The 15836-nt window shown below is 42.2% G+C and overlaps 2 protein-coding genes across 3 annotated transcripts in view; both read left to right on the top strand.

Annotated features, from left to right (window-relative positions):
- Positions 1-15836, top strand: part of LOC122111072 (zinc finger protein with KRAB and SCAN domains 8-like) — an 88901-nt gene that overhangs the window by 63835 nt on the left and 9230 nt on the right. The gene's annotated exons all lie outside the window — the stretch shown is intronic.
- Positions 628-14584, top strand: Pgbd1 (piggyBac transposable element derived 1). Of its 2 annotated transcripts, none has more exons than XM_042683771.1 (7): positions 628-1000; positions 3597-4063; positions 5152-5296; positions 6862-6950; positions 8561-8684; positions 10026-10083; positions 12664-14584. In XM_042683771.1, the coding sequence occupies exons 2-7, from the start codon at positions 3671-3673 to the stop codon at positions 14213-14215; spliced, it is 2361 nt and encodes a 786-aa protein (XP_042539705.1). In that variant the 5' UTR covers positions 628-1000; positions 3597-3670; the 3' UTR covers positions 14216-14584. The 2 variants fall into 2 exon arrangements, with proteins under 2 accessions (XP_042539705.1, XP_042539706.1); XM_042683772.1 differs by lacking the exon at positions 628-1000 and adding an exon at positions 2865-2885.

Here is a 15836-nt window from a genome sequence, read left to right as displayed (position 1 = left end):
CAAATTCTGAAGCAATGATCCCACAAGACTAGGAGAAACAAGAGTAGCAACTACAACCCTCAGCTTGAGGTTCATTTAGAAGCTGGTCTTATGCCAGCAGTATTGAATACTACTTTCAATAAAAGTTTCTTTTTAAGTTTGGCTCTGAATCTTATGAACAACAACAACCAAGTATAATAGATTAAGATGCACAAATCATTAAAAGTCTTCGTGGAAGATGCTTTTCAACATAGACCACAATATTCTTGGTTCATGTCTCTAAACCACCTATTTGTCCCTCCCTGCACCCTAACCTCTGGAGACCACTAATCTTTGCCTTTTGCAGAATGTCTGGGCTGGCTGCGATCTTCAGATCTCAACCTCCTGGGTAGTAGCTAAGATTACAGGCGTGAGCCACTAGTGCCAGGCTCCATCCAGAATTTTAATTGAAACGATTTACAAAAATGTGTAGTGATGGAGTAAGCGAAAACAGATTTGAAGGAAATCCGAGCAAAGTAATGCCAGTGGCTGGGCGGCAATTGCCTCCGCCCGGTGCACCAGCGAGACGGGGGGGCGTGTTTCCTAGAGAGACGCGGAACTCGTCCGGAAGCTGCTGCTAGGGCGCAGGCGCGGCGGGAAGAAATGCCTCCAGCCTCCAGCTCGCGCTGCAGCTGCAGGTCGTGCCCCGCAGCCCGCAGCTCGGCTGCCAGAAGCCCCTGGTGACACGTCCTGGCGCTACAAGATTCCACTGCGTGTGTGGGGCGAGGAGAGGCCCAGCGGGCGCCCCCCATTGTACGGCCCGGGGTTCCTGGGAGACCCTTAAACAAGGTCGGCGGCCACATTTTTGTTGTGCACCCTTTTTTTTTTTTTTTGTTAAACTCGTAATCTGCGCCCGCACTTGGACGCCACCAATTGGACGGACCCGTCTGCTGTGTGCCAGGCGCCTGCCAGAATCCTAGCATCTCAGACATCCGGGTAAAGTCATCCATCCAGGAGCCCACCAGGATCTGTTGAATACCAGGTACGTGCTGGGCGTGCAGTCTGTTAACAGATAAACCCCTGTCTTCAAGCTAGAATGGTTCTGTGATCTGAGGAGGAGGCGGGAGTAGGTACGGTTTCCCGTGGAAACGCCACATGGTCATTCGTGTGGCATAAAAGACAGAACAGTTGTCCCCTTCTATCCATGTGTTTGAGGGTAGCCAGAGAAGGTTATGCCCTACATAACCTTTTGCACTGTGCCTTGAGAATTTGCATTTAAAAGATGGTCCTGGCTATGAAGTACAAAGTGAATGGGAAAACCTTGAGTTAGTCATCGTGGCCGTGACATGAGATATTTGGGAAGATCATGATTTTATTCAAGGTAAGAAAAGAAAAGCTTTATGCCTGGAAAATATTGAGGTGCTGAATAACAGCCAAATAAAAGCCAGATTCTGGAGAGTTTGTCTATAGGAGAAACAGACTTTTTTCTCTGCTGTTACACCACAGTCATTTTCCCAGAAGATGCATGTATTCTCAAGTGTAGCAATCCCCCCACACACACACACACCAGCAAGCAGTTAATTTTTCCTAGGACATCACAGGGTATCCCTGACACCCATAAGTTGAGGACCTAGCTGCACAAATCTGCCTCCAATTTCCAGTGTCAGTTGTCAGCCCCAGGTTATTTTACATGTGCTTGCCCAACTGGCTAGAAATCAGGATTCCTATAGCCTCTTTCTTGAAGTCACACAACTCAAGAAAACACATGTTTACTGATGTAGTGTAAAGGATACAGATGAAGAATTGCACAGGGCAAAGTTAAGGAGTGTGCAGCTCCCATGCCCTCTGTGAAGGGACCAACCTCCAGGAATTTCTTCATGACCAGCTATTTCAAAGTTCCATAAACCCTGTCCTTTTTTTATTTTTATGGAGGCCTCACTACATAAGCCTGATTGATTAAATCACTCTTCATTGCTTATCAGCCTACCTTTCTATTCCTCTTCCCCTGCCCCCAGATTTTGGGGGTGAGGGCTGAAAGTCCCAATTGGTAATCCTGCTTTGGTGTCATATTCAGTGATCAGCTCCTGTCCTGAAACCACCTACTTGCCCACCAGCAATCAGTTATTAGAATACAAAAACAAACTACTCTGAAGATTTTAAGGAGTTCCATGCCAGGAAAGTGGACAAATACCAAACAGATATTTCATGCTCTCCAGAGGTATAATGAATGGGGCCAGTATTTGCTTTTAGGAAATATTAATTCAATGATGGGTGGTTAAGCAAGAATATCACACAAAAAATGATTGCAATAGTGAATAGAAAGGATAATAAGAGAACAAAAAGGAAAGAATAGCTGTAAGGCATTTTGTGGAAAAAAACTGGACCCAGTGATAGAACCTGGTATAAGCTTAAATATATGGAAGATCATGACAGCAAAAGAAATGGAGAAATAGATAATGGATGAGTTTTTTTTAATGATGTTTATAGATTGAGCTTCCGTTTCCTTTCGTTGAGACATAGTCTCACTTTGTAGCCCAGGCTGGACTCTGCCTCCCAAGTGCTAAAATATTCCAGTACACTTGGCCAACCAAGTGTTAACCTTTCTCTCTCATGTATTGCATCCTCTTACCACTGTGTTCAACATCTTTAGTGTTTAAGAAGTACTTGTGATTCACTTCTTTTATAGAAAGGCTAGCAAGTTCAGTTTTTTTGTTTGTTTTGTTTTTGGTCCTCGGGCTTGAACTCTGGGCTTGGGCACTGTCCCTCAACTCTTCAGCTTAAGACAAGCACTCTACCACTTGAGCCACAACACCACCTTCAGTTTTCTGGTGGTTAATTGGAGATAAGAGTCTCACAGAATTTCCTGCTCTAGCTGGCTTTGAACCACGATGCCCAGATCTCAACCTCCTGAGTAGCTAGGATTACAGGTATGAGCCACTTATGCCCAGCACAAGTTCAGCTTTTGAGCATGACCTCCAATGGGGACAAACATAACACATATAAGTATGTTTCAGGCACTTGTGTTTCACACTTACAATCCAAGGTACTCAGGAGACAAGATTTAAGAATCATGGTTTGAGGTTGGGGGGTGAGGGGAGAACGTAGTTGTGAAGGTGGGAGGGAAGGGATGGTAGGGGAAAAACAAAGGAGAAAGTAATTAGGAAATGTACTCATTACCTTGCTCATGTAACTGTAACCCCTCTGTACAGTATTTTTACAATAAAAAACTTCATCATGGTTTGAGGAAGTAGCACTGTACTTCAAAGTGGTAGAGCACTAACCTTGAGCAAAAAAGCTCAGGGACAGTGCCCAGGTCCTGAGTTCAAGCCCCACAATGGACCAAAAAAAAGAAAAATCTTATTTTGAAGCTAGACCTTGCAAACAGACTGAGAGACTCTTAGCCTCAATTAACCAGTAAAACGTCAAAAGTATAGATATGGCTCAAGTGTTAGGGTACCAGCTAAGAGTGTAAAAAGCCAAATAAGAGTTAGTGGCTCTGAGTTCAAACACAAGTGCAGGCATGCACATGTGTGTGTGTGTGCGCACACACACACACACACACACACAAGCATTAAGCATACTGAATAGAATTTTGAAACTTATTATTTTTGTAATTATGATCAATTCTTATACTTTAGATGTACCTTTGGAAAAACATTACTGAAGCATAGACTTCAGCCTAGTGAGCCTTCCTCTAGCTTCTAAGCTCAACATGTTTGAAGATTTGCCAGGTTCCACTTGTGAAAATGAAGATAATCTTGTGAAAGTGAAGGCAGAAGATTCTACCTGGGAGCAGGCATACCACTCACAGGAGAGCAGCACCCACACGCAGGAGCTTTGCCGTCTGCGCTTCCGGCAGTTTTGTTATCAAGAGGCACCTGGGCCCAGGGAGGCTCTGGCCCAGCTCCGAGAACTTTGTCACCAATGGCTGAGACCAGAGATGCACACCAAGGAGCAGATCATGGAGCTGCTGGTGCTGGAGCAGTTCCTGACCATCCTTCCCAAGGAGCTTCAGGCCTGGGTGCAGATGGATTGTCTGCAAAGTGGAGAGCAGGCAGTGACAGTATTGGAGAACCTAGCCACAGGACAGGCACACACAGGACAGGTATGGTGGTGCATAAGAAGAAATACCTTGAAATAATATATAACTTAACAAAAGGGTGAGGAGAATAATACAGAGAATTCCTATGTCTTCACCAGGATTCTCAGTTGGTAATATTTGTTTCATTTCATGATATGCACCATGTAACCCAGCCCATACTGAATCTCTCTGTTTTTCCATGCATATGCCAATGTACACACACATACAACACCCACACACACTCACCTACTTTCCTCCTGAACCATTTGAGAGCTAATTGCAGACATTATTCTCCTTTACCTCTAAATACTTCAGTGTGTATTTCTGATGAACAAGGATATTCTCTTGCGCAAGCAGAGTACAACCATCAAGTTTAGGGGCATTAGATAAAGTTGTCCTGATACTATTATAGAATAGTAATCCTTGTCAAAAATTTGCCATATTATCCTAATAGTGTTCTTTATGGCAGTTTTTCTTTTGATCCAGGACATAACCCAACATTACATTTTCTATTTAGTTGCTTTGACTTTTTGGTTTCTATGTATCTGTTCAGTGGCCTGAAGCCCATGCCAGTGTTTCAAATTCATTTTATATTTTCTGCAGATTAGATCCAAGGATGTGCGATTTGCCTAGAATATCTACCTCACAGGTGATACTGTATTTTCCTCAGTCCATCATTTCAGGAGTAATGTTTTATCCCATTATTGATGAGGACTTATCAGATTTCTTCACTAGAAAGTTATTACTTTCCCTTTCATGACAACTAAGTAATTGGTAGGAGACTTTTTGAGATTGTGTACATATTCTAGTTCTCACTAAAATTCCACTCACTAGTTTAGACATTCACCTGACTTTTTGCAGTTCTTTTCCTGGGCAGGGAACCTTACTTATCTTTTCTACCCTGCTTGCTGCTGAATTCCTACATATAGAATAGGGCCAATTTTAGTGGACACGTAGTCTTTATTTGCCAAAGGGATGTATGACTGTTCTACTCACTCCTTCCTTAAAAGGTTGCATAGGGCTTGTTCTGTGTTTCCTTGGGGAAGTCTCTAACTGCTATTTACTGTAGTTTCCTCCAGGATGTTTTTTCAAGGTACAACTCTTGTCTCCAGGCATCATTCTACATTCAAGGACAGGACATGCACTTAGTGGTAGCAGAATATCAGGGGGCCTCTTTGGAATGTCAGAGCCTCCATATCCTGCCTGGGGTCACCACCCTGACATGTGAACCTCCACAGCTCCCCCAAGAAGTGAATGGTGAGTGCCAGAGGGTGAGTTTAACATAGTAAGACCTTAGCTAAAAACAAAAGAAAAGTACATTAAGACTCCAGAACTTACTCATTTATTCACTTTCTTTTTTTCTCTCTCTCTCCTTCCTTTCTTCCTTCCTTCCTTCCTTCCTTTTTTCCTTCCTTCCTTCCTTCCTTCCTTCCTTCCTTCCTTCCTTCCTTCCTTCCTTCCTTTCTTCTTTCCTTCTTTCCTTGTAGGTGAGAGAGTTGAGACAGGGTCTCACTATATACTAACCAGTCTGGAACTCACTTAACATAAGGTGGCCTCAAACTGGTATTCCTCCTGCTTCAGCATCCTAAATGCTGGAATTATAGATGTGCTATCTTGGCCTCAAGTTTTATTTCTTATATTGTACATTTTGTAGAATGAATACTATAAGGCACTTAACATATTTATCATCTTACAGTTACTATGTGTGCATGTTGAGAGTACTTGAAGTCTACTCAGAGCAAATTTCAAGTATGAAGCTTAGGCATTGTAACACATGCCTGTAGTTTTAGATACTTGGGAAACTGAGATAAGATTGCTTGAGCCAAGATGTTCAAGGCCAGCCTGGACAATATAGTAAGACCTTATCTAAAAAAAAAAAAATTCAGGGTAGTCACTATACTATACATTAAGACTCCAGAACTTATTCATAACAAAAAGTTTATTTTCTTTGATCAATATTAAGTTATATAGTTTTGTTCATCCCTATATCTAAGTAAGCTTTAAAAACACAAGGAATGGGCTGGGAAGTTGGCTCAGTGGTAGAGTGCTTGCCTTGCATACCCAAGGCCCTGGGTTCGATTCCTCAGCACCACATAAGCAAAAAGAAAAAAACCAGAAGTGGCGCTGTGGCTCAAGTGGTAGAGCACTAGCCTTGAGCTGAAGAGCTGAGGGACAGCACTCAGGCCCAGAGTTCAGGCCCCACGACTGGACCCAAAAAAAAACAAAAAAACAAAAACACAAGGAATCACACAGTATCATAATTCTAAGGTCTTCTCCAGTGCCCTCAATTAATAGTTAGAAAGATCAACACTCAAAACAACTCACCCAGGGTCAACAGAAGCAAAGGTACTTCTAAAAGTTAAGGCTCCTGACATTTGACCCAAACTATTCTTTTTATTACATGTCTATACAAAAACAACAGCTACTACAACATAGCCAGCAAAAGAAAAAGAGATCAAATCAGAGTAGTTCAAAAGTAGACTTTTGTGGGTTTTGTGCTATACTATTCAAAATAAAGTACTTATCACCACCATCATCCTCCTTTATCTTTATTTTAGTTTTCCTTTATATATGCAAAAGCTAATCACTGTAAGGCCCCTTATAAATTCATCAACTCCATCCAGTTTGGAAGGTAAAAGACACCGGAGTTTTAGAATTTTAGAATTCTTGACAGTATGAAGGCAGTCTCAATACGCTATCTTGGACAATAAGATCTGCATCTTAGTTTGGAGGGTTAAGGAACTCCTTTTGGGGGGCTAATCCCAAACAAAGGACACTTCTAAAGGCCACTCACTCAGGGCCTTTGTCTCCTCTCTTTCTAGGGATTACACCACAGGGAACAACCTTTGCCCAGGAAGAAAGTTCCAGAAATGAGGCCACACTGACTGAGTTTAACCCACCTAGGGTCCAGGTGAGTCCGATGGCCTGATGGCAACAGTTTTCTTTCTAGACCTGTGCTCTGCCCTTCTCTTGGCCCACACTCCTCACCTGAAAGCCTTGCTGATGGCATGGTTTCTCTAAGTTCACTTTGTGTCAAATTACATATCGATACAGAATGATGATACTATTTAAATGAAGAAAGCTTTTTTGTATAAAAGTAGTTCTGTTAGGAGGATAAGACAGTGATGAGATAAAGAAAAAAAAACACATGTCTTCCTTATTAAAATATTCAGTTTCTTTTTTTTTTTTTTTGGCAGTACTTAGGGTTTGAGTTCGGCCTTACACTTGCTAGGCAGGCCGTCCACAACTTGAGCTACATCCACCCCCGCCCTCACCTAGTCTATTTTGCTTTGGATATTTTTCAGAGGTCTTGTGTTTTTGCCCAGGGCTAGCCTCATACTGCTTTTGTGTAGCTAGCATTACAGGTACATACCACCATGACCAACTACTAGATGAAATGAGGTCTCACCAACTTTTTGCCACGTGGGGGGGAAGAGGAGACCTCAAACTAATCATCCAGTCTCTGCCTCCCAAGTGGCAAGAGCCACCACACACAGCTAGCTACAATGTGTGTGTGTGTGTGTGTGTGTGTGTGTGTGTGTGTGTAATTGTACTTATTTATATTTTTGTCAGTCATGGGGCTTGAACTCAGCCTGGGTACTGTATCTGAGCTCTTCAGCTCAAAGCTAGTGCCATTTCTGATTTTCTGGTGGTTAAATGGAGATAAGATCTCATGGCCTTTCCTACCTGGCTGGCTTTGAACCATAATCCCCAGATCTCAGCCTTCTGAGTAGCCACAGAGCCACTTCTGGTTTTCTGGCAGTTAATTGGAGATAAGAGTCTCATGGACTTTACCACCTGGGCTGGCTTTGAACTACAGTCCCCAGATCTCAGCCTCCTGAGTAGTTGGAATACAGGCATGAGCCACCAGCACCCGGCCCTATAAAATATTTTGAACTACTCTTTTTTAATGAGATTCAGTGAGATTCCTTCATTTCCATTAAGTTCCAGTTCTGTTAAAAGGAGTTTCAAAATTCCTCCACTATATATTTGTAATCAGTTTAACTGTATGTGCTATATTGTAATATTGCACTGAAATGCTCGTCAACCTTAGTAGAAAATAGTATGAAAACAATGAGAACCACAGTTCCAGTGACTCAGCTTCTGTGACAATATCTTTCTTCCATGTAAGCTTCTTCTTCTAGAATACTCTTACTTTTTTTTTTCCCAATATCATCCCATAAAAATTGTCAGGATTCTTAGACTTAGATACAGCCAATGTGTACTGGTTGTAGGTTTGGTTCAGTAGATACTCAGAAGTTCTACAGGATATGGGGCACCTTGCTGTACGGGTGGGGAAGGAGAGTGGAAAGAATGGGGATTCTCCCATTCATTGCATGATACCTAATATCTAGCCTCATCCTCTGAATGGTATTGGCATGAGCTGGTGATAAGCATCACCTCCAACAAATTTACAAATGCCATTAGTTATGGTACCACTGGTTTAGTAATGTACTCAATACTTTTCATAACTGGACCCCTGTCACAGTGAAAACTAATGGTTCATTTTTTGCCTTTTAGATGTCAGCACAGACTGGAGAAGAAGCACCCCAGGCTTTTGCCCCAGAGGAGTGGCCACGCCTGAGTTTGACTCAGAGACACCTCTATGGGAACTCAGCTCAGGAGAAGGTTGCCAGCCTGATGAGTAAGAGTGCTCTTCTTTTCTAATCACTGACCCTGAACTTGGCCTTGGAGTCTTCACTTCTCTGGTTCTTCACACTCCCTTCCTTTCTTCTGCCCTCTGCCTCCAAACTCTTCTCAGCCCTTACCATTTTGCATCCTTCCCAATCACATTATCTTCTGTTGCTCATTGCCTTGGTTATTGATACTTTTTTTATTATTTTATTTTTGGATTTACATATAATTATTACATATACAAACATACATTTGTAATGAGCATACATTTGCAAATATCACATTGAATGCTAACTAACTGTCATAGTTCCATACATGCACACATTGCACTTTAAACAAATTCATCCCTCCTACCATATGCCCATTCCTCTCCTACCTCCTCCCCACTTTTCCAAACAGTATTTGGTGGGTTGGTTATTAATTATTTTGACCTTCTCTGGCTGTTCTTTTCTTTCCACTAATTCTCCTAAGTGATACTTCTGCATCATCTTCTTCTTCATCCACAGTTCCATATAACTTGTCATTCCAGATAGCCCTTCATACTTGGAAACCCTGTGGCTGCCTCTGCCCAATCCTTCTACCTCAGAGGAAGTTCTCCATCAATTTTAACTTTCCTTAAGACCTTTATCCCAGCTGGTCTCTGATACCCTAGTCAGTCTTTCTATCTTCCTGTACTGTGCCATATTTCATAGTAGTACTGAAACCCAAGATACCTATTTGTTGTTGTTGCTGTTGTTGTTTGCCAGTCCTGGGGCTTGAACTCAGGGCATGGGCATGGTCCCTGAGCTTCTTTTGCTCAAGGCTAGTGCTCTACCATTTGAGCCACAGCATCTACCATTTAAGCCACAGCACCACTTCTGGCTTTTTCTGAGGATTTTGTTGGAGATAAGAGTCTCACAGACTGGGCTGGCTTTGAACTGTGATCCTCAGATCTCAGCCTCCTGAGGACGTAGGATTTACAAGCATGAGCCACCAGCACCTGGCTACCTGTTGATTTTTTTGTTAATTGATTCTTTTTTTGTGGGGGGAGGGTCCGGTTGTGGGGCACTGTCCCTCAGCTCTTGAGCTCAAGGCTAGCACTCTAGCTGTTGAGCCACAGCACCACTTCCAGCTTTTTTCCTTTTGCTTATGTGGTGCTGAGGAATCGAACCCAGGGTCTCAGGCATGCAAGACAAGCGCTCTACCACTGAGCCACCTTCCCAGCCCCTTTGATTTTTTTTTTAATTAATTTAGACCATCTATTTCTTACCTTAGAGATTGGTTTTTATATAAATTCATGAAATAGATGACATTTAAATAACAAATATTGTTTCCGAATAAGTTATAACTAAAGATAGTTTGCTTAATATAGAACAAGATGCTTCTGAAGAAATGGAACAAGGTGGGAAGACCTCAGGAAGTCCCAGTAGGTGAGTCTTTGGTCCTGACTGAATCAAATCCTGTGGATATAAGAAGAAATTGGAATGGAGCCAGAGAAACCAGGTAGTCAAGCCTGCTTTCCTGAGTAATACTAAATAATTGACACTCTCACTTCTGTGATCCTAGGAGATTCCATGCCAGGACGGTGACCTATCAGTATATAATAATTAGGAAAAATCTAAATTTGGCCTTCAGTTAACTCCAACAGTCCTGTCCTCGACTGACCCAGTCTGTCCTATTGACCACTCTTGTATATATGCTTATGTATGTATGTATGCCTGCATGCATGTTTATATATATGTATGTTTTGCCTTTACTGAGACCTTACATTTACTAGGTGAGCATTCTACTACCTGAGCCATACCCCAAGTCTGCTCGGCTCCCTTATGGGAGGTGTAAACAGAAAAGCCAGAAGGCAGAGAATTTACAGTAAAGGCTGAAGTGAATCTGCCATAACAGTTAAGTATCAGAGCTGGAAGAGGATTTAGGGAGGATAAGTAGACTATTTTCACCCTCCATCAGGAGAACTAAGTAAGAAACAGATCAAAAGGAAAGTAGCTGGTGAAAGAAAATAATTATAATAAGTAGGCTCTTCAAAAATGTTGATTGTAGACAGAAATGTAATGTGTTACTAAAGGTGAAAGGGAAGAATCAAATCGCAAGCAGAGGATTGGCTTCTTGTGAGGCCATTAACTTCTCTTGACTTGAGGAAAGAGGAGAAGGAAACAAGATGATATAATTGGCCTAAAGAGCAGGGCTGGGAGTGAAGACTCCCATTGTTGACATAAATGTTCATTTTAGGAAAACAGGGACCTAAACCTCAGCTAAAAGAGAAAATGTATTGATTAATTTAGTGCTAGGGATTGAACCTAGGACCTCACCCTGCTCTCTACCACCGAGTTACCTCTCAGCCTTTACAACAGAAGCACTTTGAAGTTTAAGAAGAAAAAATGAAATTTTCATTAAGCTAATAAGGACTGAGCTAAACTCCACTAAAGGAAGAGTTACCACATTGCATAACATAGCATGGAGTTGTAACTAAGAATAGGAATCTGCATGACTGTTGGTAACTGAAAGTATGACTTACAATGCCTATAAGAATAAAAATAAAACCAGGCACCAGTGGCTCATACCTATAATCCTAGCTACTCAGGAGGCTGAGCTCTGAGGACTGTGATTCAAAGCCAGCCTGGGCAATAAAGTCTTTGAGATTCATATCTCCAGTTAACCACCAGAAAACCAGAAGTGGAGCTATAATCAAAGTGGGAAAGCACTAGCCTTGAGCAAAAAAGCTCAGGGACAGTGCTTAAGCCCTGAGTTCAAAGACTCACAACCAACATCAACAACAAAAAGAAAATGAAAAAGAATCAGAAGATGGGAATAGGGGAGTAATACAGATGGACCTAGAAATCTGACCTCAGTGCTGATAGAAGTTAGACTGGGGGCTGGGAAGGTAGCTGAGAAGGTAGCTCAGTGGTAAAGTGCTTGCCTCGCATGCATGAGGCCCTGGGTTTGGTTCCTCAGTACCATATAAACAGAAAAAGCTGTAAGTGGCACTATGGCTCAAGTGGTAGAGCGCTAGCCTTGAGCTGAAGAGTTGAAGGACAGTGCCCAGGCCTAGAGTTCAAGCCCACAACCAAAAGAAGAAGAAGAAGAAGAAAGAAGACTGGATAAAGCAGCTGAGATCTAAATCAGCTCATACTGGCAGAGTGCAGCAGATGGCCTCCTGCAGAGCATGCCCATTGCAAGCTATGGCAAAAGAGGCATAGACTATCTACATCATAAAGAAGACAGAGGGGGAGGATATGCTAAGGATGCCCCGTTTCTTCTGTATTTATTGGTTTTCTTGTTTTGATTTGGTTTTGCCAACTTAGGGCTTGAACTCAGGGCCTAAGTACTTTCCCTGAGCTTCTGCTAAAAGCTAGCACTCTACCCCTTGAGCCACAGTGCCACTTTTGGCTTTTTTTGTTTATGTGGCTTTTTTGTTTTGTTTCATGTTTTTGTTTCTACCACTAAGCCGCATTCCCAGCCCTTCTGTATTTAATTACTTAGGTCATGAGAAATGAATGAGAGGTGGGGAGAAACTAGTAATGTTACGTTTAGCTGAAGTCTTCCCTATGGACAGAATAGATAAGAATAGAGAAATTGTAATCTCTCAGGAATTTTTCTCTTTTCTTCATTCCTCTTTCCTTCCTTCCTTGCTTCCTTCTTTCCTTCCTTCCCTTCCTTCCTTCCCTTCCTCCTTCCCTGCTTCCCTATCTCTCTGCCCCACCCCCATCTCTCTTTCTTTCTTGTGATGGTCTTGAGCTTGAACTCAAGGCCTGGGCACTATCTCTGAGCTTTTTTGCTCGAGGTTGGCACACTACCACTTGAGCCACAGCTGCACTTCCAATTTGGGGGTGGGTTAACTGGAAATAAGAATGTCATGGACTTTGCTGCCCTGGATGGCTTTGAACAATGATCCTCAGATCTCAGCCTCCTAAGTAACTAGGATTATAGGTGTGAGCCACCGGCACCTAGTAAGACTAAGGATCTTTGTAGCATATGTTTTGTTTTCTTTCCTTTCCCAGAGATTGTACACCCCACATACCTTGTAGTACTACTGAAAAGACAGTCTCAAATGTGAACACTCTGAAGGATCGTCACCCTCCTCGAGACTCGTGGGCGCGCATGCACATTGCATCCTTGCAGTATGCAGCAGGAGACATTACTCGAAAAGGGAGAAAAAAAGACAAAGCTCGAGTGAGTGAACTGCTCCAAGGCCTTGCATTTTCTGATGACTCAGAGGTAGAGGAAGAAATTGAGCCTGAGTTGCAGCCTTTACAGAAGAAGCTAAAGGTGTCAAGTGTCTCAGAGAAAAGCTGGACTAAAAGAGACCTAAAACCCAACTTCCCAAGCTGGTCAGCACTGGACTCTGGACTCTTGAACCTCAAGAGTGAGAAGTTGAACCCAGTAGAACTCTTTGAATTGTTTTTTGATGATGAAACATTCAACTTGATTGTTAATGAAACTAACAATTACGCTTCTCAGAAAAATGTCAACTTGGAAGTCACAGTTCAGGAAATGCGGTGTGTGTTTGGTGTCCTGCTTTGGAGTGGATTTGTAAGGCGCCCCAGAAGGGGACTGTATTGGGAAATTTCTGATGCTGACCAGAACCTGGTTAGAGATGCAATTAGAAGGGAGAGATTTGAACTGATTTTCTCATACCTGCATTTTGCAGATAATAGTCACCTAGACCAAAAAGATAAGTTTTCAAAATTGAGGCCTCTCATAAAACAAATGAATAAAAATTTCCTCTTGTATGCTCCCCTAGAAGAATACTATTGCTTTGACAAATCAATGTGTGAATGCTTTGATAGTGACCAATTCCTGAATGGAAAGCCTCTTAGAATTGGCTACAAAATTTGGTGTGGTACAACCACACAGGGTTATCTGGTTTGGTTTGAGCCCTATCAAGAAGAATCAACTATGGAGACAGATAAGGATCTTGACCTTGGGCTTGGTGGAAATCTAGTCATGAACTTTGCTGATGTTCTTTTAGAGAGAGGTCAATATCCCTATCATTTGTGTTTTGATAGCTTCTTTACCAGTGTCAAATTGATGTCAGCTTTGAAAAAGAAAGGGGTGAGGGCAACAGGCTCCATTCGTGAGAACAGGACTGAAAAATGCCCACTTATGAATGCAGAACATATGAAAAAAACGAAGAGGGGGTATTTTGATTTCCGCGTGGAAGAAAGTGATGAGATAATTTTGTGTCGTTGGCATGGTGATGGCATTATCAGTCTGTGCTCAAATGCTGTAGGCATAGAACCAGTCAATGAGATAAGTTGTTTCGCAGATGGTGAAGAGATCCCTCAGGTAAGTCAACCATCCATAGTGAAATTGTATGAGGAATGCAGGAAAGGTGTAGGTAAAATGGATCAAATTATTTCTAAGTACAGAGTGAGGTTGAGAAGCAAGAAATGGTATTCAATATTGGTGAGCTATATGGTTGATGTAGCTATGAATAATGCATGGCAGCTGCATAGAATCTGTAACCCAGGCTCCTCTTTAGACCTCTTGGATTTTCGGAGATGTGTTGCACATTTCTACTTGGGACACAATATTAATCTGTCCAATTAAGGCAGATGAAAATGAACAAAGTACAAGGAGTAGCAAGACACAGAAAATTTGTAACTACTATTAGATTGCACCCTACCAAAGAAATCTGATATAGACAGTACAATTATTACATAACTGGTATTTTTTTTGCAATCCTCATAGTGCTTTATTTACAGATAGCTTGAAATACATACACAATGTTAAAGGCCTTTAATAAATTAGCTTGAGAACAGATTATATGACCTTCGATCATAACTGGTATTTTTTAAATCAAACATGGAATTTCAAAGACTTATAACAGATAACATTAAAAACTACTTGAAAATATCGAACTCCAGTGTTACACCTTTCTCTATGTCTAATTTCATCTCAGATGTGAGAAAACAAATTGGGTGGGAAGGGGAAGTCTGCACAGGTGCAGTAACAGGAAATTAAGAGGAGAGAGGACTTCATTCTTTTAATGCACAAAATAACTAAACAGGTACAGCTAAGGTAACATTTAAGCTGAGCCCTTAAATGCTAAAGGAGTAAGCCTAGCATTTCTCATCCCCTTGAGGAATGAGAAGAGCACTGGAAACTATTCAAAGGCCCTGACTCTGGGGCTACTATGGTCAAAGAAGTAAAAGCATGCCATAATGTCAGTTTTCCCAAATCCTATTCCTGAGCCACTGAAAAGGCACCTTAAAGTCTCCAGTGATGGAAAACAGCTGGAACTAGAAACTATCATCTCCTTTTTTTGGAGGGGGGAGAGGGGAGGGTCGTGGGGCTTGAATTCTGGGTCTAGGCCTGGGCACTGTCCCTCAGCTCTTCAGCTCAAGGCGAGCACTTACCACTTGAGCCACGGTGCCATTTCAGGTCTTCTGGTGGTTAATTGGAGATAGAGTCTCATGGACTTTCCTGCCTGGGCTGGTTTGAAATGCGATCCTCAGATCTCAGCCTCCTGAGTGGCTAGGATTACAAGGGTGAGCCACCTGGGCCCAGCTCATCTTGACAGCCACATTCTGAAAAATTTATCAGAACTTCTCCTACTGCCAACCTCCTGGAATAATTTCCCCCTCCCCTAAGGGCCTAAGGGCCTAGAGTTGAAGCATCTGTTGACACAGATGCTGTTAAAACTCACCCCTGCCTCCATTTTTGCACAGAGCTCCTCCCCCCCCCCCCCCCCCCCCCCCCGTTTCCATCCTGCTAATGCCCCTCCCCCTTCACAATATACAAGTCACTCCTCTTTTCTGCCTAATAAAAAGGGACCCTAGTTGTAAAGATGGCATTTTCTCTTTAGCCAGACTGAAGGAGACTTGGTTGTCCTTCTCAGTTTTTCATCCCGAATATAACTTGTTGGCTTGTTGAACTCAACTTCCTGCTCTTTTCCTTTACTCATACTCCCAATAATCAAAATGTTTGCTTACATCCAATCTGTGTCCCAAACCTGTAGTAACCTTGAAATCCAGGAACAAACCCTCTCAGATTACCCCATAATATCAACCCTAACCAGAAGTCATTCTGTTACCAATCAGCTGGATAGAAATTGTGAGCAGGCCAGGATGAAGCTCTTCTAGTGTTAAGTTTCTGATGTCAAAATTGTTTCTCCTTAATGAGAGAAGTTTTATAATATTTCAGTTCAGGCATTTTTTTAATTTCTTTG

This window comes from Dipodomys spectabilis, unplaced genomic scaffold (genome assembly GCF_019054845.1).
Source record: "Dipodomys spectabilis isolate Male_0828 unplaced genomic scaffold, ASM1905484v1 ptg000085l, whole genome shotgun sequence".
NCBI lineage: Eukaryota > Metazoa > Chordata > Mammalia > Rodentia > Heteromyidae > Dipodomys > Dipodomys spectabilis.
The sequence above is the reverse complement of the archived record's forward strand: the minus strand, read 5'-3'. Positions and strand labels throughout refer to the sequence as shown.